The following is a 27,386-nucleotide window of genomic DNA, read 5'->3' as shown; positions in this document are numbered from 1 at the left end:
TGTTTATTCTCATCATTCTTCCTCCGTTAGGCTAAATTAATATAGTTAACAAGCTTTTGTTTGGATTAGCAGTTCAAATCTGGGATGTGTAGATCAGAACTCATGATTAGGATGGTAGCTATTATTTATGGAGCGCTGACAGTACCCTCCAGCCCCATGTGGAAACAGAAAGGGGTTCTTTTGTCATTCTCTGTGTTGGAACCAATGTTAGACGTTGGAATAGGGTAATGAAGTCCAAGAAAATCAGATTTAGTTCCTTGGGACATAGGACCTCAGAAATATCACCGATGGTCTTTCCTACGGCTCTGTATCCTGTTTTTCTGATCTTCTAACCGATTATGTGCACAATCTCAGTGGACAGACATTAGCAGGGAATATCAAAAGGGGTGCGTGTGCGGAGACAAGGGTTTAGGAGGGTTGGTAGGCTTTAGCCAGCACCTCGGGCCCTTCCACACGTTTTGAGTCCAAACTTTCAGCCGGTCAGGCGAAGCGCAGATGCAAACGCAGCTTCGAGGCATCTGAACCCCGAGGCACAGCGCCCCCGCCGGAGCCCCGGCCGCTGCCCCAAACCAGCCCCTCCAGTGTGAACTTGAAGCCGCCAGCGGCCGCCAGCCCCGCGAGGACGCTGCCACACGGCGGGCTCATTCCAGAGATCAGAGCCACGTCTCACTTCCTGCCCCTTTCAGTTTCACGAAACTAGATTCTGTGGGTCGTCTCGTAGTCACACATAGCACCAATTTATAGCAATGGCTCTAAGTAGCTGACTGCAGATCCAGATGGGAAAGCAAACACCGCTACCACCACAGACGGCCACGCAGTCAGGGTTCGGGAGCGGCCAGTCGCTTGCGCGGCGCGGGGCGGGTGCTCCGGCCCTAACCGTGGCCCGGGGGAGCGCGGGCTGCGCGCCGAGCTCGGCCGGGCCGGGACGCTGACCGCGCCCGCCTCGCCCTCGCGCCCGCCCGGCCGCTGCCCCCTTCCGGCCCCGCCTCCTCCCCGACTTCCTTCCCCCGGCGCGGCGGCGGGACGGGCATCGGCCTGCAGGCCCGCGGCCCGGAGGTGCACGGGTACAACCCGGAACGCGGGGTGCGGGGCGCCCGGCTCTCGGGTCGGGACCGGGACCCGGGGCGAAGTCGGCCACGCAGGGTTGGGGCGGGGTGCGGGCCTCTCGCGGCCACGCCGGGGTGGATTTCACCGCGCGCGCCGCGGCCGCTGTGAGCCGGGCCCCCTCGGGGTGGCTGAGGGAGGCGATGCCGGGAGTCCGGAGATCGCAGGCCACTGCTGCGTCCGCGTGTGGGTGGGGTGCGGCGTGTAGGCCCTCGATCAGAGTTGAGGGGATTGCAAGGAGCGCGGACTCCGTCTGGGTCAGTGACTAGGTGTATCTTCCTGGAATGGTTGTATCTGAGCCTCAGTTCCCTGTCTGTCTCTGCAGCTGGGTTTCAGTCCTCACCGGGCTCCAGTGGGCGTCAGACCACGCTTAGGTAAAGCGCCCAGTGGACGAATGTGTTCCTTTCCCCTCCTGCCCCATGCCCCTCCCTCCCTCGCTCTGCTATTTAGTAGTTGCTTATCTAGCACCCTGCAGGGATTATGCTGACCGTTAAGCCTGCAGGAAACCAGTCTATCCAGCTTCTGTCTCTTCCCATTAAGAGGGTTACAGGTTTCCCAGAATTTGGGCGACATAATCAGTGGGTGACCATGGTTCTCAGTACCTACTCGTTCACTGCATGCTAGTCTTCTTGAAGCAGAAGTTTTGGAAAATTCTCACCTTCCTTTAGACCTGTTGTCTAGCCTTTCTCAGGATTTCTGAGTGATGTCTACCCAGTTCTTGTGTTGGCCTCCTTCCTTGCCCTGGTTTCATTCCTTTTGAAAAGATCTCCTTACCTGAAGTTCTAGGGCCCCCTCATGGGCTCTCCCATTGCCCTTTGAAAACCTTGCCTTAATAGTAGCAGGACTTGACACTTTTTCTAGTCTCTCCCCATTTAATTCAGTACACAGGAGTTGATACCTTCTGTCCCATCTGGGGAAATGAAGGGGAAAGGGAAGGAACAAATTATCTGGTTAATGTCAGAGTTGGGATGGCTTCAGATGCTTGCTTGCTTTAGAATCCAACTGGCATGGATAATAAGTAATCCTGTGTGATTTAGGACAAGGTCCCTAAGTTCTCTGGGTCTGTAAGATGGGATGTTATTGTCTGCCTTAGCTAGGAGTGAGGCTCAAGTGAGATGATATGTATAAACCTTAAGTGTCTGGAATCTATTAGAGGATCAATAAATGTCTCTTTTCCTCTTTTGTCCCTCCTTTGCTGACTCTGTTTTATAGGGGAGAGAGAGGGGAAGGACAGACCAATTTGTAGGCCAGGCATGTAGGGTTACTTGAAAAACATCGTATGCAAAAGCAGTAAATAGATGAAATATTTGGGAATGTGAAGTTATGGGTGCCAAATTGAAACTTCTTAAAGTTTCATAAATTTCTTAATATTTTTCTTAAGACCAGAGACTGTCTAGGGTCCATGTTTTGTGGTTTCTGTTTATAAATGTAGCCAAAGTTGCCTGTGTGTAGAGATCCAAAGTTTCAGTGTGGTTGGGTCGAACTGGAAAGCAGATTTACCAAATGCTTTTCTCAACTGCTGTTCTGTCGGATTTTTTTCTTCCAGACCCAACATGAGTGAAGCTTCCTGCAAAAAACGGGATGACTATTTGGAGTGGCCTGAGTATTTTATGGCAGTGGCCTTCTTATCAGCACAGAGAAGCAAAGATCCAAATTCCCAGGTAAGTGAATTTCACAGGAGAATGTTTGAATACTCACATATAATGAGATGCACACGAATGAGCAAATTACGGAAAGGGGAGACCCAACCTGTCAACTTCAAAATGCAGAGTAAATCTGCCGCATTTTGTGCTGCATCCCTCCCTGCATGCTTACATCCTGTGACAGGGTAAATTGTCTCATGTTTTGTTAACTACCTCTTATGCCCCTCTGGGGCTGGAGTTGCGCTTTCTTTGGCTTGTGGGAGCTGCCATGGAAAACAGGCAAGGAGTCAGAGAGCTCTCGGCACCTGCAGCAGTTGTGTGTGTGTTTTGAGCCCTGTAGTCCCTCTGGTTTCATTTACTGCCTCCCCAGTGGCAGACCATCCACTTGCAGTCACCAGGCCTTTGGGAATATTTCCCTCTAGGTCGGAGCCTGCATCGTGAATGCAGAAAACAAGATTGTCGGGATCGGGTACAATGGAATGCCAAATGGCTGCAGCGATGACCTGTTGCCGTGGAGGAGGACAGCGGAGAGTAAGCTGGATACCAAATACCCGTACGGTAGGGCATGTTTTCCTGTTCTGTTCTGCTTTGTGACGTAGCCTGGAGAGGGCTTAATTAAGGAAGTTGGTCAGAAGGCATCCTCTCTCTTTTTCAGTCATCAACAGCCAGAAAGAAAAAATGTCCTGTTGAACTACCGCAATTTCCTGTCCCCTTAAGTTCCAAAGAGAGCGACGGGTGGAAGCATGACAATGGTCACAGCCTGGCGCTGAGATCTAGGGCTCTGTTGCCTGCGGTGGGCCTGGCAGGTTTCATTGGCAGCCTGCCAGCCAGCATGACACCAGAGCATTGAAGATGGCCAAGGGATGTGCGTGGTGGCTTTGCAGCTTATTTCTTTACTACTTGGAGTCAACTAAGCAAGTGCTGGCCGGGGCTTTGCTCTGGTGAGAAGCAGGCTTCATTCAGCCCCGGGCCCAGTGAGGGTATCTCACTCCAGCTCGTCTCTGGGAGGCGGGATCAAACTGCTAGTGGAGCTAGACGTCAAGAGAGGGATGAGGCAGGCGCTTCCTCCAGTTCCAGGGACTCTGCGGTCCCACAGCAGGCTGTGGCCAGGCCAGAAGTGTGGCATCAAAAACCTTTGGCTTCGCCATCTCTGAATTTTCCTCTTGAAATTAGGGAAGGGTGCTTCTTAGAATGTGTTGCCTGTCTGGGGCCCAGGGAGAAAATCCCTTCGGAGCCTGTCCGGGAGGGACAAGCCACAGCTTCACTCTTCCTTTTTTTCTGTGGAGAATATGCAACTAATGCCATTAAAGAGGAAAATTGGGCTGCACTTACTTGGTTGCTGATTTTTCTTAATGTTAGGCCCTGTATTTTATGTCTAAAAATGAATAGACTGGCTCTGCTGGAAGTAAAGTACATTAAGGCCATTCAAATGGGAAAGATTGTGCCTTTAGGAAGCCAAGTTCAAGCCATGATGTAAGACCTTTCTTCTTGGTTGACTCTTTCCTAGCAGGTTTTCCTCTGGGTTTTTCTCATGAAGAATTCCAAGTCTACATTTAATCTCATTTATATATTTTCACTAATGTTCCTGGACCTTAATCATGTTAAATAGGCCCCATAAATTTCTTTTTAAAAGGCTGAGGGGCAGTTCCTCCACGTTTGAAAGAATAAGGACAAGGGAACCTGGGGGAGAGGAGGGACTGGGGCCGGAGGGTGCTCAGGGTCCCCAGGCTGTGAAGAATAGCTGGGTGATGAGGCGGACTTATAGTCAGGTGTCAGTCTAACTTCTCCCTTGCAGGGGTGGGGGAGGGTCAGAGCCGGGGGCGTGTGAGCCTGTCTCTCAGCCCCGGCTTTACAGCTGGTGTCGGTGAGCCATGTGAAATATGTGCTGACGTATCTGAGGAACTTTCTGTCATCTCGATTTTGATTCTGTAAGTTTTCGATGGTGAGAAAGAAAGAAAATGATTGGTTGTTTTTAGGTCCACGCAAAGGTAAATTTTGATAGTGCAGTTCAATGTCCCATAAAACTGGTGAAAGTGCGAGTCCATATGTTGAAGATCTGCATTGAAATGTATGACTGCCACAGTCAGTATTTCACCAAGTCACGACAGTGAAATATGGGTCCTTGTGCTGCACTCCGATATGGAGGAATTGCTAGATGTTAGTCTGTCGTTCTCAGGCTGGTTGCAAAAGATACCAGTAGTTGGATCAGTGTAGAGGGGTCCTCAGTGGTCACTGAGTGGCTCTCCCGGCCGGACCTGGGCCTTCTTCAGTCACCGGGAGCCCCAGGCAGATTTGTAGCAGTGACCTGGAAGCCAGAGCTTTGCAGTACACATGCAACACCCCCCACCGCCCCCCACCAGAACTTCCCAGGGCTCCGCAACTTCTCAGGTAGCTGGTTGGTTTGTTATGAGACACTGCCTTTTGTTCAAGTTGGGGAAAATACCTTTCAGAGCCCCTTTCCAGAAGGAATTAAGAAAAAAAACCCTACATGAGCATTTGTCCAACCTCGCTGATTGGTTTTTATTGAATAGTTGCTGAGTTTCTGGGCACTGGGTGTCCATCTGCATCATTTTTTTATGATACTTCCATGTTTGCAAAGCTCCCTGCCCTTATCAATTATTCATTTTATATGTAGCCATGTTAGAATGTAGACAGTTTTCTTTCACAAGAGTAAGCTTGTAATTTGATGTACCATAAAAGTTGTAGGAGGTACTAAATGGTTTTTAAAAGGCATTTAGCATTACTACCACCATAATATAGTAACGATGGGCTTTAAGTCTAAATAACGATGACTGCGTGTAAACTGTACACTCACTCTGGTCTCTTCAAGGCTTTACAGGCCACTGCGAAGTAAATGTTTGGATTGCCTGGAATGTAATAGAAATGTTTGGTGATAATTGACTAAAATGCAGAGTCCTTTTTTTTTTTCTTCTGTATTAAGATTTCAAAAATTAATTTTAAAAAATAAAGTGATACTGTCTGGAGTTGGGTAGCTTAACTCTTTCTTTTCCCATCTACGTTAATGGTGACTGAGCCGCTGTACCAGGGAGGATAGATTCGTAGGTTATGCGTTAATCCCTGTGAAGGAGCTTTAGAGATGATCTAGAGTTCTAGGCTAATGATTTTTAACTCTTTTGAGTATATGGGACTCTTTTTTAAAAGTCAAAAAAACCTTCTAGGACCCCTACATAATGCTAAACTCTTAGTATCTTTTGAGTAAGAAACTCCATGATGACAAAACCAACTTCGTATCAGTAATACTTTACATTAATCTGAACTTTATTTATTTATTTTTTATTTTTTTATTTATTTTTTTTTTTATATTTTTTTTTTTTTTGAGACAGAGTCTCACTCTGTTGCCCAGGCTAGAGTGAGTGCCGTGGCGTCAGCCTAGCTCACAGCAACCTCAAACTCCTGAGCTCAAGTGATCCTCCTGTCTCAGCCTCCCGAGTAGCTGGGACTACAGGCATGCACCACCATGCCCGGCTAATTTTTTCTATATATATTTTTAGCTGTCTATATAATTTCTTTCTATTTTTAGTAGAGATGGGGTCTCGCTCTTGCTCAGGCTGGTCTCGAACTCCTGAGCTCAAAGGATCCGCCCACCTCGGCCTCCCATGAACTTTATTAATCAAAGAGCATTTGTGGGTGTTTGGGAAAAGTTTATATATGTGCTAGACGTGGTATTTATCCAACTTCAGACATGCTTTCACACCTTGGAATACCTCAGTAGCCTCAGGGTCCTGTGCCCGTAGGATCTAAGCCTGCCCCTTCAAGTAACTTCTGTAATGCCACACATGCAGGGTGACACCTCCTAATTCCAAGGTCAGTGCTCTTTGTGCTACCTGACTCTGTATCTCTCCTGTGGGGCACAGGAGTTCAGCTGTTCTGAAGCGTTGATCATCTCATTTTGCAGTTGATTAGACTGAGGCTCAGGTGGAGTGACTCAGAAAGCAGGGAGCTTGGGGAGTAGTGGCTGTGCTGAACATTAGACTGAAAGCCATGTGCACATGACTAACACTTCTTCCAAGGGGACTGCAGGGGAATGAATGTTTTTGTCTTCCCCGAATTCATATGTTGGAACCCTATTCCCAGTGTGATGGCATTTGGAGGTAGGGCCTGTGGGAGGTAATTAAGCCCTGAGGGTGGAGCCCTCATGGATGGGATTAGTGCCCTTATAAAAGGGACCCCAGGGAGCTCCCTCACTCTTCCCACTGTGAGAGGATGCAAGGAGAAGATGGCAGTCTGCAACCCTGAAGAGGGCGCTCCCCACAACCTGGCCGTGCTGGCACCCTGATTTCCCAACCTCCAGAACTGTGAGAGAGAAATTTCTGTTGTTTATAAGCCACCCAGTCTGTGGGACTTAGTTATAGCAGCCCCAAATGACTAGGACAGGGAGCTTGAGAACTGTGTAAATTTGAATTTACCAATAACGTACAACTTAATTCTACTTTATTAATTCTGGAAGTTGGAAGTCATTAGTCTTGATTGACACTTTGTGGGGAGGAGGGAACAGACTGCTTGTAATGTAATAGGAAGACAGAGCCTTTTCTGGGCCGTGTCTCTAGAGAGAGATTTTTAAAGGGTGTTTTTGTTCTTCCAGCTTTGGGATCAAAACTTCATGAAACTATTTGATTATAATGTAGTATTAATATGGAAAATGAAAATTCCCTCTGCTAAAGAAACTGCTTTTTATTTCATCCTTTTCCTGAAAAATCCAAAAGATAGGATGATGTCAGTAACATTAAGTGGCAGGAAAAAGGCGATGTTATTATACTGAGAACATTTTCGGATGAATGACAATTAAAAAACCAGGAAGCAGCAGATTTACCTAATTTACTATATTAAAAAACTCTGGAAGATTTTTATTTTTATGAGGGGGTGGGTTGCTACACCCGTGATGAAGTATTCAGTTGACATTTTTAGTTCCTTTCTCTTTGGGAAATTCATTACAGTGAAGCACATTTAATCAAAATACCAATTTTATAAAATGGAGGTAAAATACTCTTGGTAATTCAGATATCACTCTTTCCTTGGGTTTTTGTAACCAATTTTGATGATATAGTTTACAGACTAGAGGGTTGGAGAATTAACTTCTTCCCATGGTTACACTTGAGGGAAGTTGTAGTAATGCTGGCTTCGCTCACCAAGCTGCCCGGCATGGCCTGCTGGCCTCGTGACGGGGCCTTCTGTGTGAGCGCCTCTGTGCTCAGCCTGCTCCTCCCATCCAGGTGGATCGAGGAACCACGCTTCTCCTGCTGCATCATGGAAGGGACCACAGAGTCTTGACCCCCCCCCCCCCCCCCCCCGCCAGGAGTGCCCAGTGCACTCCCAGTGCCTTGGGCAGAAATGGAGACATGGGGCTCTTACCAGAGTCAGTGCCTATTTCTACAGGAATACCCTAAAAAGGATATAATGCTGAGAAGGAAAATGCTGAAAACCCTGGAATTATTAAGGCAAGAGAGTTTAGCACGGCAACTTTAAACCCTATTGCCAGCATGGGGCAGTGCTTCTTTAAATTCTGTATTTAAATTTCATCTTTATTTTTCAGACTTAGCATATTGTTAAGCACGCATAGATGTCATTTTTGTGATTACTGAGCCATTTACCTTACCCCCTTGAACACTGACATTTTCCTGACTGCCATGCATGTGATATATTTCTTTGGCATCCAAAAGGTTAGTCTTGAGAAACTAATTTATCAAGAAGTTAGGAGGCTGATCCTTCTTAAGCTTTGACTTCCTCACAACTTGTAAGAGCTTCTTAGTAATTAAGATCAAATTTGTTCTTTCAGCCAGTTGAAATTGAATGCTTTCTGGTTTTGTTAGGCAGCCCCATGGATTTGATGACTTGCTGTTTCTTTTCCTGCAGAATTTAATTTCACTTATAGCTACCTGCCATTCTTCCCCTGCCTGGCCATCTAGTCATCGTGGCCTGACAGCAGGTTTAATTAGGGACTTTTGGACAAAACAAATCATATAGTCAATGGAAAACCTTTGAGCAATTGTACAGAAAAGAAATTAAGTAGATTATTTTTATGAATTGAGGGCAAACTCAGGTTTGATTGTGTGGTGTTTTAGATAAACAGAGGAACGCAACAGTGTATGTGTAAGTCTTTTCCTGCCCCCTAAAATTAACCAGCTTGATATAAGAATATTTCACTTTAAGGCATAATTGTGTATGAACAGTCTTCAGAAAAGAATAAATCATGATTTTCTTGTTAATTTATTTGATTTTTATGTGTGTATTTTTATAGATGCAGGGCTAATTATTTTTAAAGCACTAGAAATTACTGTTTCAATATGAATACCTACAAGGGATGTATAGTAACAAAATAACCCCTCTTTCTGAAGAGCAGATACAGGAAAAGCTAAAATGCTCATCTGTGGGGATCAGACTAATCCATGAAAAACACACATATGTCTGCTTTGTATAAAAAGTGATTTTCAAGTTAGTTCACCTCAGAGAAGTTTGAAATAAAACCTGAATTTAAGGTGGTGGTTCCGAAGTTGGTGATCAGAAGTAGGCTGAAGGTTATCTTTGTACTGTAATCTCTCAAAATAAAGGGTTTGTTCAAAAATGAATAGCGTCCATAAAATTTCAGGGTGGAATTCAACCTACTGTAGAAAACAGTTGTGTTAGGTATTTGAGGACATTAATGATCTGAATGCAAATGGACATTCCCAATGATGAGTGTAACTTTAATTCTTTAAGTTTGGTAAGCTCAGTGTGGTTACAGTGAGCACCTGAAAATGACTCATTGTCTTTATTCTGGTGATCTGCTCTATGTCAGTTGTGCTCATTTTTACTGATCTTCTCTGAAATTGGTCTGAATCACTATGGTTTTATTTTGAGTTTTTTTTCCGTCAAGAATTTCCCTTTCATAAACGTTGTTAGTACTGATACATTAAAATAGAATATGTGTATATTGTTTGTTCCCAGAAATTTTCAGTAAAACCTGGTTCCTAGAGATTTTTGCAAATGTTTATATTGCTTTTTACTTTTGCTTTCTGAGGACTTTATTGTTTGAATAAGGATATGCATGTCTGTGACATGCATTATTAGCTGAGCAAACCCCCACAATGCTTAAAAGGACAGTGACCACATTACGGGCAGCATCTGGGCTCCAGGTCTGGTGTGTTTATACCCAGTGATTGTGGGACTGGTAGATATGTCACTTGGCATTTATTTCTCAGTATCTTTATGAAATCAATGATCACCGCGGACTCCTTCAGTTCTCGAATATTGAGTAAAAATATACATAATATAGCTTTGATTAGGTTAGATTAGTGTCTATTTCTCTGTTTATGGAGTTCTGAAAGCATCTCAGTCAAAGCTACAGAGCCGTAAAAAGCCGTTGGAGTCAGTGACAGGAGAACGTGTATAATATCGGCAAATTAATAGACAGAAACAGGCTTCATTCCTTCCCTCCCTTTCAGTGATTAAAATCTGCCACAGTTCTAGGCTGATTATAAACCAGATAGAGACAGTGTGAATAAATGGCAGAGGGTGGTTGAAAACTGTAGGTTATCCCACGAACATGAAGATTAAAAGACAGTGGATGAAAAAAGTTTGGATAACAGCAATAAAGAAAAAGATCCTGTGTCCAAGTGAAAGAGAATATATGAATGCATCAGACACACAAAACTCTTTGGAGACGAGGTTATTTTAAGACAAATAGAAAGAAGGGACTTTAGAAACCCTTTTGTGAACCAGTCACTGTGACAGTGTGTATTGAAACATAGACACTTGCCTGGTATTGGGAGATCCTGTGATAAACACGGGACGTTGGCGAAAGCAAGGGAGTTGGAATGTGAGCGAATGCACGCTCTTCTCTGCTGGTGCTTCTGAAGGGTTGGTGCCAGCCAATTGGTGGAGGTGTAACTTTTATCTCTGTGCTTCTTTCAAATGATAGATGCCATAGCAAATTTAAAATATTGAATATGATAACTGAGCATGAATTTTTTAATTCTGCAATTAGAAGACTTTGTTCAAAATGCCATTAATTTTGAGTTTAGGTGAATGAAGGGAAGCAGAATTCCTCTTCATCGTTTTTTCCTTCTGTGATCGAGTTATCACTTTTTTAGGAATTGAAATAAATACCAGTGAGTCATCTATTCTTTTACCAGTTTGAGTTGTCTACTGGGAATGGGGGTGTTCTCCTGAGTAGTCTTGCTTTCTTTTTAAAAATTATAACTATTGGCTGGGCATGGTGGCTCATGCCTGTAATCCTAGCACTTTGGGAGGCCGAGGTGGGAGGATCGCTTGAGCTCAGGAGTTCAAGACTAGCCTGAGCAAGAGCGAGACCCCGTCTCTACTAAAAATAGAAAAATTAGCTGGGTGTGGGGGCACGTACCTGTAGTTCCAGCTACTCAGTAGGCTTGAGCCCAGGAGTTGGAGGTTGCAGTGAGCAATGATGATGCCACTACATTTTAGCTGGGGCGACTGAGCAAGACCCTATCTCAAAAAAACAAAACAAAACAAAAAAACAAAACTATAACTTTATAAAGTGTAGGATTTTTTCAGAGCACTTTCACACACAGTCATTCATTCATTCAGTAGCTACTTCTAGGGCATCTATTATATGCCAGGCACTCTTTCCTAGTAAACAAAATGTACATGGTCTGGTCTCTGTTTTCAAGGAGTTTGCAGACTAATTGTGGAGGAGGAAGGCTTAGTGAAATAAGCAGATATTATTAAATGTTCCTTTCTGAGACAGTAAGTGCCTTTTAAGGAGTAGATGGGTAGCATCAGGTTAGGATGCATGAGTGGTGCTGGGGTGAGGAGAGCCTTCCAAGCAGAGAGATTGCTTGGGTGAAGGTCCTCCGATGGGAAAGTGCTGGCAGCGACTGTCGAGGAAAGAGGTCAGGTCAAGCCTAGTGGGTAAAGGGTAGAGTGGCAGGGTGTGGTTGAGGGCCTTGTAGGTTCAGGAGTTTGGATCTAAAAGATTGCTTTTGTTGTGCTATGGACAGAATGTTTGTGTCCTCCCAAACTTCATGTTGAAATCCTAACCCCAAGCTGATGGCATTAGGAGGTGGGGCCTGGAGGTTATTAGGCCTCATGAATGGGACTAGTGCCCTCATGAAAGGGGCCCCAGGGAGCTGGTTTGCCCCTTCTACCAGGTAATAAGCCCTCACCACACACTGAATCTGCCAGCCCCTTGATCTTGGACTTCCCAGCCTCTAGAACTGTAAGAAATAAATTTCTATTGTTTAGAAGCTACCGGTTTACAGTATTTTGTTAAGAATAGTCCAAGAAGACTAGAACAGGTTGTGTGTGTGAACTGGATTGTTCCAGGCAAGAGTGGAAACAGGGACAGCAACCATGAGGCCTTGAGGTAGGTGGTTGTGGGGGCCTCCTAGGGTGGGGATGCTGGAGTTGGGGAGGCGTGGCTGGATATAAGGTATCTTTTGGGGGCGGCATCAGGAGGCTGGGGTGGCTTAGGGTGGGAGAGGGAGACTGACTCCCCCGAACAGTTCTGACCACAGCAGCTAGATGGGCATACAGAGGTGGAGGAGATTAAAGGAGAAGCAAGGTTTGGAGGTTTGGGGAAGATCAAGGAAGATTTGGACTCTTGGAGTTTGAGCTGCCTGTGAGAGTTCCCAGTAAAGGCGTGAGGTGGGCATATGAGTGGGGAGAAATCCAGGCTGGCAACGTGAGTACAGGCATGTTTGACGTTTGGATGCTGGACTGCCGTGGGTGTGGGTGGAGGGTCGAGGGCGTGTGTGCAGAGGCAGGAGGAGAAGGCTCTGGCCTGATCTTTGATGCTTCAGCGTTTAGAGGCTGGGCGCAGGAGGAAGAGCCTGTGAAGAAGGTGTCCTCAGGGAGCACCTGGAGCCGTGTTTGAAGAAGAGGTGTGATCCGTGCCAGAGGCCGCGGGGAGGTCTAAGATTAAAACATGTCTGTGGGGCTCAGCAGCGTGGAGGTTGTTGCTGAGGTTGCCAGGAGCGGTTTCAGGGGAGCGGTGGGGTTGGAAGCCAGGGTGGAGCCAGGTGAAGGAAGAACAGAAAGTGAGGAAATGGGGACAGCATTATTTAGATGCGGTTTTGAGATGTGTGGCTGTGAGGAGAGCAGAAGGGTGGGGTGGTGGCTAGAATGGAGATGGGGCCGAGAGAAAGGTTTAGGTTGTTTGTAAGATGGGAGAACCTAGGTTTTGGTTTTTTTCTTCTTTGCAGTAGACATTTGCTGATGGGAATAGTCCGAGAGAAAGAGAGAGAGAGAGAGAGAGAGAGAGAGAGGAGTCAAGGAAGGGAGAGAGGCAGGGTATTGGAGGATGTGCGTGGACGGCTTCCCAAGCACACTGGTTGGTAACAGGAAGGACTAAGCAGCGCTGACAGCACGCGCAGAGGCCGGTGGCGGTGGCCGTGGGTGTGGCAAATGACCGCATTTCCATGAAGCGGTGGCTGAGCTGAGAGAGCAGGGAGCAGCTTGGGCGCTGGGAGGCAAGAGGAGGATTGCTGTGGGTGGGAGAGGGGCTGCCAGGGAGCAGCGCCCTAGGAATGTAGGGCAGTGGCAGGCTCCGCATCCTACCTGAGAACCCAGGGTTCGGGTGGTTAATCCCCACTTTCCGCATGCTGAAACAGCATCAGCGCGCCGGCGGGCAGTGCGGAGCTGGGATTAATTAGAGCACTCATGTCCTGACTCCTCCTCCAGTGCTCAGCCCTGGTTCGCCCTTTAAAAACTATTAACACAAGGAGGAAGCTTTTAAGCTTTATAACGTACATTTGCATTATAATACTGTCAACTGATGATTAGTGTTCTGTGTCTATTTGGTGCTTTCTTAATACATTTTAGGCTTCGCACACGCATTTCACATGAACAGTGGGAAGGGAGTTGGGCATGGCTTACCCATGGACCAAGTGCAGCTATTTCCCTACCCTCCTCCTCCTGACCTGATTATGTGCCCTTAGCACATAGGCAAGCAGTGTAATTAGAGTTCTGGGGGCTTTATTATCAATAATGGAAACCCCACAGTCAGAAATCTCTTTAGCCCTGAGCACTACCATTGGGGCTAAGTGGCTCCCCTGGGTGCCCTGCGCTGCTGCCAGCAGCTTTAGCAGGAGGCAGTGAGCAAGGGGGCAGCGGACGGGAGACAGAGTGGGAGAGAGAAGGCAATGGGTGTTCTGTAGGCAGGCTCAGCTGGGCAGCCCGGGACTGCCTGGTCTCTGGCTGAAGCCGGACAGAGAGCAGGAAGCACCAGCATTTATCAGGTGGACCTTCTGTGCCATGCAGGTGGCAGTCTTGCAGTGGTTCTGGGTGAGGCAGTTTCCTCTCCATGTCACATGTCAGGAGGCTGAGGCTAAAGTCATCAAACTAGTGGAGGGAGGGCACCATGTGAGGAGGTGGCTGAGTGGACACGGTAAGGAGGGAAGCGTAGGGGACAGGCAGAGCTGGCGGTGGCCCCAAGAACTGGGGCTGCATGGTTCCAGGGGTGGAGACAGGAGTTCACGCTGGTGGCCTGGGGATGGGGCATCCTGGTGCCGGTGTCCACGTGGAGCATGGCTTCCTCATCCCTTCTTCCCAGACCTGGCCAGAATTCCTTGTTGCCATTGTTTTCTTCCAGCAGAGACCTTTTCTCTGGGCACAGGGAAGATTCCAGACATTTTCCAGGCATGGGGCTGGCTGTCTCCGCACACATGAACTTCACTGTGTTGCCTCTTGAGTGGAACCGTAGGTCCCTCAGTGGCGGAGGCCTCAGTTTATCTTCTGAATAGAAAGGCCTCTAGCTGCGTGTGGGGGCAGGGCTGGGGTCACGCGTTGTTGATTGGTGGGGACGCCCTCAGGTGAGGCAGCAGTGCTGTCACCTGTCAGCTCTGTGCAGGAAGACCCTGTTCCCGGCATCATCTCGAGGACCAGCTGGGGTTGAGGCTGTCCATTCTGACTACCGGTACAAAGGCTGCATTTGCATAGGTCTTTCTGGTTCACAGAGCTTTTCCAACCATGTCCCTCAGTTGCCCCTCACGTGACCCTGTGAGATGGGAAGGGGAGGGTGTCTTTGTGTAGACAAATCCCAGGGTTTAAACCCCTTTGTTCTGAAAAGGCATTTGTAATCCAAATACATTTTTCTACGGAAATAACATTACCTGAAGATTCAATTCCCCTTCTACCTTTGAGCAGTGCATGTAACCCCTCGTTGTCTGAATTTTCTCAGCACTTCTTCAGTAGTTGTTTTCTAGTGCTCGCGGCTGCGCTCGGTCTGGTTGTTTCCGTGCTTGGGTACCTCCGGCCCGGCTGGCATGAGCTCTGCAGGGATGGGACCCCCTGCTAACTGTGGCCTGGCATCCAGCTCTTTGAGCGCCTGCAGGCAGTGTTTGCAACTAGGACTTACCAAACGTACATGGAAAACTCTGGAAGTTTTAACTGTTTTCTCTCCCTGCTGCAGCCCAGTACGAAGGGATGCTCCTCCGGCTGGACTGGGGCTTTGGGGAGAGGGCGGGTGCAGGGCTGAGCAGAGCAGCCCGGCCGACTGGGCCCGTTCGGTGGTCACCTTGGAGAGCTGACGTATCTGTTGATTTCTGAGTTGGCTCTCCCTTCCCACCTCCACCTGTATTTCACATGAAAACCCTGGTCATTAGCCAGGTTGCTACTTGATGGATCTGGAAACCACATGTGGGAGAGATGAGGTAGATGATGGCATTGTTTGGGACCACATTCCAGCAATGTTTGCTTTAGATCTGGGGGTAATCGGGGCCACTTTATAACCTCTTGGGGGAGGGGTGGGCTGAGGGGCTTGAATTTAGAGGCTCTTCTATTAAATTATTGACTTGAAGGAGAGGTGCTCTGGAGGCTGGCAGTGACATATGAGGCCCTGTCAGGACATCTTTCAATAATTAAGAAACAAGTAGTTGAAATTCCATTTTAGTTCCAGAAGCCGTGAGACAGTTCCGTAAATGGATCTGTTAGGTGAGTGAGTCGTGCCCCACCCCGCAGTGGAAGTTTCCGTCAGGCCTCCGCTGGCAGCCAGTGCCCGTGCCCTGAGAGGTGTGCCCAGGTTTAGCGACTCTGCACCTGTAGGGCTCCAGAAGAACACTTGGACCCCATTTCAGGAAGTAATGACAAAAAGCTTTGTTATCAGAGTAGAAATGGAATATCTTGTAAATTAACATTGAGTTGTTTTTTAAGATGCACAGGTTAACCTTGAACTTGGGTACCCCATTTCATGTCAATTGTTAATTGCAGGGGGGAACCCCATAGAAAGAGTAGAAGGTGATGCTTCCCACCTTTTCATCCCAGAAGGCCAGGAGCTCGAGTCCTGACCCCTGCCTTGTCAATGAACGGAACTGTCTGTGCTCTGGATGCCTCAGCCCTGGGGGCGCAGAAGGCGGTGCAGGTCTGCGCTCAGCGGCGGCAGGTGGTCCGTGCGTGGCCCTCTGACCCCGACCCTAACAAGAGCTGCCATGCCAGCCTGCCTGCCTCTGCAGACAGCCTCGGCAGAACACCCCTCAGGTCTGAGGAAGTTGTTTTCTTCAAGGAAAATCCCTACCACAAAACATGAAGATTTTTAAATAATCTGGAAAGTTTATTTGACTGGAATAGGAACTTTGTTTTCCTGACTGTGAATTTTATCAGGCCCCATATTTCTTGTCATGTCTTAATAGCAGTTGAAGATCAGTTGAGGGTAGAGTAACACTATTACTGCTAAATTATTTGTGTAGCAGTTAGAATTTGTTTAGCATTATTCAGGGATTTTTTTAAAAAACATATTTGAGTAACCTTAATAATACTGCTGTCTAAAATAGATACTCAATTAGTCTTATATCAAAAGAGATGAGAGTCAAATCTGTAAAATGTTGAATCTCTTAAATCTGACCAAGGATAGAATATATCCTGTTAATTTGTCAAACTTCTAGAGAACCGCCTACATGAGACAGTGAGGATTAATCAAGCCCTAGTAAGAGAGAATTTGAAAAATACAGTTTTCTAATTATACAATCTCTTCTCAGTGGTCCAAGGTTAATGCAGTTCTGAATTCTGACAGTTAGTAATAGAAAAGGAAAAAAAATGCCAAAGCGTATGAATTGTCTTATAATTACCTGAAACAGAGGTTCTCCTCTGGCAATCAAGAACTTAATAAGCTTTAATCTGATATTTTCGGCATTCGATACTTTTCCTTTTAAACTATGTTGGGAATAATTGGAGAGTTTTGTGTCACTCTCTGTGCTTATCAAATATACTTGTGGTATTTGAGATTTCTTTTGCTTATTGCTTAGCCATAGATGTGTAATTTAGGTAGTTGAAAATTGTATCTTTTTTGACAATTTAACTTATGACTATTTCCTAGATACTATATGTCTTTGGAATACTTAGTCCTTATTCCTACTGTGAATATAAAAACCGTGCTCAAAACTAACAGCTAACTCCTTGGTTGATTTTTGCATTCAGGCATATTTGTGGCTCTTGCTGCAGTTCTTAGGCAATACAATAAAAATGTTAACACTAAGGAATGGGACGTTTATTCTGTAGTTTATTGCTGTCGGATAATCTGTGGAATGTGTACTGTACAGGTTGAAAATCCCAAATCCTGAAATTTGAATTCCAAAATGTTCCAAAATCCAAAACTTTTTTGAGTGCTAACATGACATTCAGTGGAAATACTCCTTGGAGCATTTTGGATTTTGGATTTTTGGATTGGGGATGCTCAACTGTTAAGTATAATGCAAATATTCCAAAATCCAAAAAAATCTGAAATCCAGAACACTTGGTCCCAAGCATTTTGGATAAGGGTTTCTCAACCTGTCATGAGAAAAAGTGCAGAGAAGCCCCAGACCACTGGAGAGAAGACCTGGGAGAAGATGGGAAATTGGGCTAGATGTGTAGAGATGTCAGGGTTTTACAGATAGATCTGGTATCTGAGATCTGCGAATAGGTGAATTCTTAAAGTTGATGACCGTAGGAGAAAAAGCGAAGACTAGGATTGAACTTGGGGAAGGGCCCAGAAAGGCAGGAGAAAGAAAAGAACCCACAGAAAAGTAGATGGCCAACACCAAGGGTGGGGTGGTCCTGGGGGGCTTAGAGGGGAGAGTAGTCCACCGATCAAGGCCAAGACAGCAGGGGAATCTGAAAGTTGCAACCAAACAGAGATTTTGGTTTTTGGTAACGATAAGGCCATCCAGTGGCATGTGGGAGGCGCTCTTACCAGCCAACTGTGCACACCGCTTCCCAGCTTTGTGTCACGTTGGAGCTTGAGATTGGCCATGTGGGAATATCTACACCACAGAAATTGGCAGATGCTGCAAATGAGGGCTTTAAAAAATTAGTTATAAACATTTATCAGCGTATTACAGAGGTTAGTAGGTTTCCATAGAGTAGTGATTCTCAAACTTTACGTGGTGACCCAGCGTAGGTTACACCTGAAGCACGCACACCTGAAGCAGTTAGGAACGGTACCTAACCTTGCATGTGGGATGCATTGTGGTCTCTACTCTTCCTTCTTATCTATTTCATTAAAAAAGAAAAAGAAAAAAAGCTGGTATAACTCACTGAACTGGTTGCACGACTTGCAGTTTGAAGACCGTTGTTTTAGAGAAAGCTAGAAGTTATATATATGCATTGTAATGTCAAGACAATTATTTTAAAAATTAGAATAGCAGTTGTAGACAGGATGATTTCATCTTGAAAGGAAGAAGAAAAGAGACCTACAAGGCTGAAAAGATGACCTTTTCAGAGTGGGGACTAAGTACGTGCTTAAAGGAGAAGAAAGATGGAGCAGAGAGAAGCCGGGGCCTCACAGATGGGGCCTGTGGTGGGCGCCTGCAGGGCAGGGTCGTGTTCTGTTAGTCAGAGCTTGCTTTGGAGAAGGTCAGCCGCTCTGGAGTGCTGAGGAATTAAACTGGAAGACTTGGGAAAAAGCAAAAAATCAGAAGCACTTGGTATTTTTTAAATTGCTTTATTTTTTTTAGTTGGAAATGCACTTTCTCAGAGCCGGTGTTCTCCCGTGCACTGAAATAGCATCATGGACCTTGTCGTGAGCTTCTCAGCGCCAGACTGGGTCTTGAACCCTGGAGCTGCCCCCGTGGCAAAGCTTTTCCTCCATGCCTGCCTGCACAGGTGGAGAGGACAGTGGAAGATGCCCCGCCTTGTGGAGGTCTGGCTAGCCGGGTCCTGCGTGGTCTTCGTGGCCTGGAGCAGATTTGGCAGTTGGTGATCAGCGTAGAGGGCCAGTCCGAGTAAAACGAGTCCCCAAACTCCACTCTGACCAATAGGGCAGTCGTCGAGGTCGTCTGCCCAGTTTCCTCCTTGAGGACAGTCCAGGGGCGAGGCCTGACTGAGGAGTGTCTCCTCACATGGAACAAACCCGAGGGACGTGCAGGGCAGCGCTGGCGGGACGGAGGGCCAGAGCTGCGGGGGCTTGGAGATCTTGGACCTGCGAGGCAAGTGTCAGGCCAGAAAGGTGAAGCCATGGACAGACAGCGCCCAGGGAGATCCACGGTGAGAACAAGTGGGTGGGCCCAGGCCAAGGTGGCGAGAGCTCCTCTCGGTTGGAACTTCTCCCCTTGGCCCCTTAGGTGTGGCCCAGGCAAGCCGTGTTATTCAGAGAGGGTTTGGTGGGCTAAGGGGACTGCAGGGAAGGAACTAGGTGTTGGTTGTGTATGCAGCTGAAAGGGTGCAGGAACCAGCGAGAAAAACTAGGGTGGGCTTGCCCCTAATGCTCTAGACTGAACACTTGAGTTTTGTGTTCGTCATTGTCTAGTTTTGAATTTGTGGCATTGTGGATCGTGGACTGTTCCTTTTAAAAGTCTCGTGTATACCTGACACTCTGTTCCTATTGCCCAGCAGACTTCATCTTTTTTTTTTTACAAGAAGCTTTATATTTTTCATCTTGAGATTTCTTAGTAAGGAGAAAAGAAGTCTGTTTATAATCCTGTGTGTTATTTCTATAAATCACCCTTTATACACAGGAATGTCAGATGCTGCCCAAGAGAATCTATTTCATATGGTAATTTTCACTAATGAATCCAGACCTATAATGTTAAATTTTGCCCCAAACTGCCTCGGATGAATTAGAGGAAGATGGTTGCAGTCAATGTGACAATTCTTAGAGATTCAAAAGAGGACGCCAGGATAGTGTTTCATAACAGATTCAGAGACTCTGCAGTTCTGAATACTAATACCAACACCATCAAAAAATATTTATTAGATGGGAAAGCATATTTTTGATATTTGAATTTAGGAGGACTTTTAGTATTTTCCAACGTCACCATCAGTAATTGGAATCTGCATTTCCTCCTTTATTCATTCAATAAATATTTAACACCCCCATTATGTTCATGGCATGGCATTAGACTCTGGAGGAGTTACAAAGAACCTAGAAGGCTGGGCTCTGCCCTCCAGGGGGAAATAAAAGAAACAATTACATCTAATTGTTTTTAACCCTGAACAGCTTTAATCCCAGCTTCCGAACATCTTGGTCACCAGGGAAGAAGGGGCCAGGGAGCCTCACCAGGGCCAGTGCCCACACGGTGTGGCCAGGCGCCCTTGTCCCCTTCTCTTCTCTCCCGCCTGTGCCTTCACAGCGTATTAGACCTGTTAGTCCCAGAGGTGCAGCTAAGGTCCCTCTGTGGCCAGTGAGGATTATTCTCTGATGGTCTGTGATCTGATTAAGCGCAGCTCATTTGTCTCTTTAGATTTTCCTGCAATGCCAGAAGAGACTGCTCATTTTTACACGGGACTAAGACCTCCTAAGACATGGTATTCATAGACTAAAACTGAGTAGTTACTAACATTTCCTGAGAGAGCTTTTAGTCAGCTTTCTGCCTGTGAAATTGCAGACCTCGTGCAGGGGACGTGTACTTATAGAGAGTTGCATTTCCACCCAAAAATGGGAGGCTGGCTGCGGAAGGCAGGCCGAGGTCTTCATCTGTCTGACCGAGGGTAGGTGCTCAATAAATGTGCATTGACTAAGCCAGTGAGTCCAGTCTGAAATGTATGAGAGCCACGAGTTTAGGCCACTGTTCATTTAAAGCCTCAAAACTCCCAGAAGAAGGTGTTAACTACAGCAGGTTGGTGGGTTGGAGAGGGTAGGGGAGACCCTTGAAGATCCCCATATTTCTATTCTAGGCGTTTTGTTTGATGTGGACTGCGGTCAGATATTCATTTGTTCAACAAACATTTATTTTAGCACTTGTGCGCATAGCATGTGCGTAGCATGTGGGGATACCAGAAGAGCCCAGAGGCGGTGCTTCTTGAACTTGTGTGCATGTTAGAGTCATCTGGGGAATCTCTTGAAAATTCCCAGTCCTGGGCCATAGCCCAGACCATCCCAGTTTCCAGGCATGGGGCGCAGATAATCAGTATTAATATTTTGGAAGCTCTAACAAAGTATTCCAATGTACAGACAAGTGTGTGAGTCATTGCCGTAGGAGTTTATAATACAGATTTCGATAACACACCCAGACAATTCAGGAGCGATATAAGATGGCCATACAGAAACCCCACAGAGCAGAGTGAGGGATTCAAACCCAAACCTGTGAGCACTACTGCTTCCCGCTGGAGGAGGAATACTGCCTGTGGAATAGAGGGCGGCGGAGCCTGGGAAATGGGTCAGCATTGACAGGTTCAGGAGAGAGAGGAAGGTGCTCCCTTTGACTTTGAACTCAGGCAAGTCGGGGGATGACCCCAGATCATCGTTTGGAGATCGGTGGTAGAATGGGCCAATGTATCAAAAATTTGACTCTTCCTTGCCATTAAGTGGATGAATGTTTTTCTTACACAAGACAAACTGCTGGCCATCACCTGGCGTTGTTTCTTGTGTGTATGTGGGCTCAGAACGATGACATGAAGCGGATCCTTCCGGATGGAAATGCTCAGCTGCTTCACTTCTTGATTCTCCTGCTCTTAAAATTGCTCCCTGCCCTCTTAACAGCCACAGTGAATGTCCCTGTGTGTGCATATCAACACACAAATGAGCCATTTTATGTGGGCAATTCAACACCCCAGGGTCTTGTGGAGCGCTGAGCTATAGCTGGTGCCGGGTGGGTGAAAGCGCTTGACCTCGGCCCCTCTGGCTGCTCCAGGTGCTTACGGACGGGGCTGCCGCACCAGCGGCTTGGCGGCTAATCGCCAGCCCGGGCAGGCCACGTGGGTCTCCTTTGGTAGTCTCAGTACTTGCTGTTTCTAATCAATTTTTTTTATTAAGTCTGTTATATGTTATTTCAGAGAGGGGGAATGAAATGCTTTAACACGTAGTAAATTCTTCATGAGCTGCAGCCTGAGTTTTCCCTTCTTTCTCTTTCAAACCCACAGTGTGCCACGCCGAGCTGAATGCCATCATGAACAAAAATTCGGCCGACGTGAAAGGCTGTAGTATGTATGTCGCCTTGTTCCCGTGTAATGAGTGTGCTAAGCTCATCATCCAGGCAGGTAGGAACCGGCCTTTGCATGTGTCACATTTGCGGTGCTGCCTGCTCTTCAGTAGCTCTTTGCAGATGTGTTTGATCTTAAATTGCTATTGTTTAGATCTAAATTAATTGCACTATCAACTTTGCAAGGTATTTCCCGTGTTTTGTTTTTGAATGGTGCCAGGTATTTTCAGACTAATTGCATCCTCTGTGATTCTTAGCATGTTTTTAATTTAGTTTGCAACTTCTTAAACTGCAAGCTGCCAAAAAACAACACAGGCATTGCATATAATTACCGTCAATTTACTATTCTCTGACATATTGCGCATAGATTAGGGGGGAGGGAGAGAAATGAACTTCTGTCAGAAACAAGGTCAGCTGGGAGTCTGTATATGAAATTTTAATTTGTATCTAATACGTGGTAGATATTTGAGTATCTAAACATATCTTTGCATATAAATGTCATAAGACTCAAATGGTGTACTGCTTTAAGTTTTTCTTATATTACAGTTGCCATAAATCTATACCATTGTATTCTGAATATTTCACCTTTTTCAAACTGTCACATCTAAGATTCAGCTACACTTTATCTCCATAAAACTCTCGGCTTGAGATTTAAAGACTTAGCATGTTTAGCCAGATGTGTGGTTTAACGGGGCTGTTTATCACGAGCCCCTGGATCTCAGAGCAGAAGAGGTCTGCTGGTACTGACCCAAAAGCCGCAGTCAGGGAAGAGTGTGAGCTCCCTCCCCGTCGTTGCCGCAAAATCCTTCGGAAGGTTTCCTCACCGGCCTCGGCCTCAGGTGTGAAGCAGAGGCAGGTGCATGGGAAGAACAGTGTGTGCTCCGCACGGCCAGCCTCCCTGTCCCCTCCGAGGCTGGTGGAGCAGCCTTCAGTGTGGGTCCTTCAGACTCCTGGCTCCCCAGTTAGCTCTGCCTGGTGAGATCAGGCAAGGAAGACAGACCTGCCCTCCATAGCTGCTTTTGGACGCACGTGGTACTTGCCTCTTGGTTTGCCAGCACCCTCCACTCCCCCCGCTAGCTTCTTGAGTTAAGAGTAGTTGCCTCATGAATAAAGAATATTTGATTACCTGTAGTAAAGAAAATTTGTTAATTGGATCAAAGTTTGACTACTTGTTTTCCCTTTGCATTGTTAAAGATCCATAAAGACTGGAGGGGAGGTTAGCTATGATCCATGCTCTGCTGTATTAGGAAGTGGCAGATATGTATATTTCAGTGACTGGACATTGTCTGCAGGCGTGCTCGGAAAAGGTCGTTAATCATAGACGATACGAGGGCTCCATCTGCTTCTGCATGTCTTTGCAGTATCTGTATGTGCATGTACTAAGGAGACTTCCCTGTTACCTTTTAAGGTATTAAAGAAGTTATTTTCATGTCGGATAAATACCATGATAGTGATGAGACAAAAGCGGCGAGGCTGCTGTTTAATATGGCTGGGGTGACGTTCAGGTGAGTAGGGAGAACTTGGGGAGGGTGGTGTAATGCGCTGATGAAGAGACTTATTTGACCTTGTCTGATGTTTAGTTTCTCCTCCGGCGCCTGACTTCCACGCTTGGAAGTGTCTTTGGAAAGGTAGGAGCATAAGAGTCTAAAAATTATTTTAGAGGGGAGATTTTTAACAGCAATGACAAGAGTATCTGAAGACAATTTGTTTAATGATTATACTTAGTGACTTTCCAGGGCTTAGACTAATTATTCAAGTAGCGAGAAATTTAAAAATTCACATGTTTTATAATAGTATCACCAAACCTCTGTAAATTTTGCAAATGTAACAACTCTGACCTAGAAAATTTAGGCTGAAAGTAACCTGCCAGGTTGAAACACCATGAATTCTTTTTACAGCAACATTTTGAGATTTGAAGTCTTTTGGACTTTTATGATTATGTTTGCTAAGCAAAGTTTGTGAGGTATGTTTTACTTGCAAGTAAGTTCAACCACCTTTGATTCATGGCAGAAAATTTCTCTGGGACAGTGCAGGTTTATAAAGTTTTATGGCATTAGTGGTGAGCAACAGTGGGGCTGTCATGGCAGGTGGCACGGCTGGCCCCTGTGCTAATCATTAGGGAGACAGGTTATGCAGACCCATCTCCTGAATGCCTCTGTAGTACCGTATGAGACTTTAAATCCAGGTTATTTACATACTCTTTTGTTTACTGATTCTTAAAATATATATATATTTAGTCTCCAAATATTTTGTTTATAATTGTTGTAGAGGTAATGAGTAAGAAGTTAATGAGGGCCACGCTCAGTGTCTCAGTGAGTATAATCCCAGCACTTTAGGAGGCTGAGGCAGGAGGATCGCTTGAGTCCAGGAGTTTGAAACCAGCCTTGGCAACATAGCAAGACCCTGTCTCTACAAAAAAAATTTTTTAAATTAGCCAGTTAGCCAGGTATGATAGTATGCACCAGTAGCCTCAGCTGCTTGAGAGGCTGAGGCAGGAGGATGGCTTGAGTCCAGAAGTTTGAGGCTCCAGTGAGCTATGATGCCATTGCACTCTAGCCTGAGTGACAGCGAGACCCTGTCTGTAAAAAAAAAAAACAAAAGAAAAAAAGTTAATGAGTAAAAAAAATATAGTTGGTTTATTTTTACGTTTGCATTCTTAGAACATAATTTCCACAATTACTCCTCATTAAGGCTAGTTGTTTTCTGCTATGTATAAGAGGCAAAAGAAAATTTCCTGTTTTCTACATTAGAGTAACTCCAAGTTGGCTGCAGAAATTTCCTAGAAAATGAGATAAATCTGATGGGAAAACTAGTAATCGGATATCATGTTGTGCAGCTAACTTGTTAGAAATCCTTTGACTCCCCGATAATTCGTGAAACTCAGATAGCTGAAGAACATACAAACCGCGCCACCCGGTGCATCTCTTTTTGTCTTGTCTCTTCTGCTCCGTGTCTCTCCCGGTGTGGTGTGCTGTAATTGGCTCCCACAGAGATAAAATATCAAGCAAATCCCAGGACATTTACTTCTCCACATAGAAAATATAAATTAAGCCAAAGTAAACAAATTGCTTTAACTACTCACCAGATAATACCTTTCTATATATTTTTTTTTATGTTTAGGAAGTTCACACCGAAGTGCAGCAAGATTGTCATTGACTTTGATTCAATTAACAGCAGAGCAAGTCAGAAGCTTCAGTGAGTTACATCTCATTAAATCTCCAGAAGATTGGGATTATCCTCTTCTAAGAAGCTGCTAATGCCTTTCATCTTGAAGTTACACATAACTTTTTAATAGCCAGTGCAGCAAAAGTAGACATCTAAAGAATATAAAGCCTCAAATCTTCCTTACTGTCTCTCCTGTCACATGGAATCCCCATCTGTTTGAACTATTGATTTAGAGTTTAAAATTAGGGAACCTGTCGGTGGCTTAGAGTAAGGGTGCCTGCCCCTCGTGTCCCGGCTCGCGGGATGCTGGTGGCGCTGCAGAGGGGCCCCAGCTGTCTGTCATGCGCCGCATTCCAGCAGCCGCGCTTCGCTGCTGCATGTGCTGGAAGGACAAATAAAGAATTGTTGTTGTGTTCTTAGCGGGGACGAGCAGACACACTGATTTGAACATCTGGCCCAAATGAAGCATGACATGTAGTGCCCTTGGAAAAACAGGACTCAGTGACAGTATTAATGTATTTGCTGCAGAGAGTCGAGAGAAGCCCCCACCTACCCACCCTGAAAACCGAGATAGTGTGGTACATCTATAATGACAGATGATGAGCATAATGGAACCAGGGCCATTTCCTCTGTCCCTGCTGTCCTGCTGTACACAGGGTGGTGGCACATTAGTCCTTTGGGGGTGGGGACCCCTGCTGTTTTGGCTTATTTTTGGTTTGTTGGTCACATGGAGATCCTGCGTCTATCTGAATAATGAGTTGTTCCCAGAGCAGACAGCCTGTCTCCCTTGGTGCCCCAAGACCACGCTCTACTGTGGTGGCAGCTGGGGTTGTGTGGGTGGCAGGGGTCTGTCACGTGGACCTCGTTGCCTTTCCTCTGAATGCCAACATGGTTCATTTCCAAGGCAGCTCTGCAACCAAGAATAAATTAATTCCTGTCCTGTAAGTGAATTGTGAGAAATCCCGCCCACCTGGAGGCGGTTTATCGCGGAGCCGTTGGTGGCTGGAGCTCGTTTGCGCTCCTGGTGCCATGCTGTTAGCCACACAGATACCGCTTTCCTGGTCACCGCAGTCGGGACGTGTGGCCCGGCCCTTTGTCCTTAATCTCGGCTAATTGTTATTAAACACGCTCAGTACCTTTGTTGAGAAAGTTTATTACCTTTTTTAAGTGCTCTTATATTTTCATGAGTTTTTATTTTGTCTCCGAGGTTCTGTACTCCACATTCTAGGGCATTTTGTAATTTGGCTCCTTCCTAATATTAAAATCTTATTAAAATCTACCCCCACTGAAGCATGTTCATTTTTATGTTGTTATAGTTATATGCTTAACTCTTGTGTCCTTTATGTATTGTCTGTGAAGTACATTACGTGTGTTTTAATGCTCAAAGAACAATTTGAGATGCTAAAGCTGTGTGCTTGCCCAGGGCTGAGGGGTGGTGCTTCGTTATGGGCCAGATTTAAGATGTTAAGAAAGGCTCTTACCACTCTCTGTGTGCCCTGTGTGTGGTGTCAGGGGGGCCATCTGGTGGGTCCCGGGCCTCGTCCCTCCCGGAAGGCTTCAGTCCCAAGTTCTGTCTTATGCTGACCTCTCATTGTGCTGTCTTTCCTTGTTTTTTAGAGACAGGGTCTTGCTATGTTGCCTAGGCTGGATTCGAACTCCCGGGCTCAAGCGATCCTCCTGCCTCAGCCTCACAAGTATCTGGGACTACAGGTGCACACCACCACACCTGGCTACCTTATTCTCCTTCTAAATCTCTCTTCTCTTCTCTCCTTGATTTCTTTCTCTTTTCTCCTCCAAACCCCTTACCCTTTGTTTTTTTTTTTCCCCCCAGAAGGTATATGGAAGAAAGAAGTCAGTAAAGCGACTTAAAGATAGAAAATAAAAGATTTTTATGTTGCTGCAAGACATGAGTTGTGAGCCCTGTTAACAAGGAGCATGGAATTTTTGTCATATCACGTTTGTAAATATGTCCAGGGGCTAAAAGCCAGTAGAACATCGAATTTTTAAAATTTTGATACTATCATATGTTTTATCTGGTTGTTACATTGAGTTTTAGTGAAAAAAATTTTTCTCCCCCTTGTTCCTCTTTGGGAGGAGGTTTACAGGGAAGTCCCACGCTAGGAGGGAAGTCCAGGTCTTGACAGTCTGTGGTCGGGGGGTCAGTGGGGTGATG

The 27,386-nt window shown here is 46.0% G+C and overlaps 1 protein-coding gene across 4 annotated transcripts; it reads left to right on the top strand.

Moving 5' to 3' along the window:
- The first annotated feature begins 1,023 nt into the window (after positions 1–1,023).
- On the top strand, positions 1,024–26,474 carry DCTD (dCMP deaminase). Of its 4 annotated transcripts, XM_069493015.1 has the most exons (7): positions 1,024–1,064; positions 1,430–1,478; positions 2,651–2,765; positions 3,170–3,305; positions 21,990–22,106; positions 23,457–23,553; positions 25,169–26,474. In XM_069493015.1, exons 3-7 carry the CDS (start codon positions 2,658–2,660, stop codon positions 25,245–25,247), a joined length of 537 nt encoding a protein of 178 aa, XP_069349116.1. In that variant the 5' UTR covers positions 1,024–1,064; positions 1,430–1,478; positions 2,651–2,657; the 3' UTR covers positions 25,248–26,474. The 4 variants fall into 4 exon arrangements, with proteins under 4 accessions (XP_069349116.1, XP_069349113.1, XP_069349114.1 ...); XM_069493012.1 differs by lacking the exon at positions 1,430–1,478; XM_069493013.1 differs by lacking the exon at positions 1,430–1,478 and having other exon boundaries at positions 1,038–1,083.
- Positions 26,475–27,386: the final 912 nt, after the last annotated feature.

The sequence above is a fragment of the Eulemur rufifrons genome, chromosome 18 (assembly GCF_041146395.1).
Source record: "Eulemur rufifrons isolate Redbay chromosome 18, OSU_ERuf_1, whole genome shotgun sequence".
Classification (NCBI taxonomy): Eukaryota; Metazoa; Chordata; class Mammalia; order Primates; family Lemuridae; genus Eulemur; species Eulemur rufifrons.
This window is presented reverse-complemented; position numbering and strand designations above follow the sequence as displayed.

Coding starts and splice junctions, on each gene's coding strand:
- DCTD (XM_069493012.1), top strand. CDS start 2,658: ATGAGTGAAGCTTCCTGCAAAAAACGGGATGACTATTTGGAGTGGCCT. Junction 2,766..3,169: donor GCAAAGATCCAAATTCCCAG/GTAAGTGAATTT, acceptor ATTTCCCTCTAG/GTCGGAGCCTGCATCGTGAA. Junction 3,306..21,989: donor GGATACCAAATACCCGTACG/GTAGGGCATGTT, acceptor TCAAACCCACAG/TGTGCCACGCCGAGCTGAAT.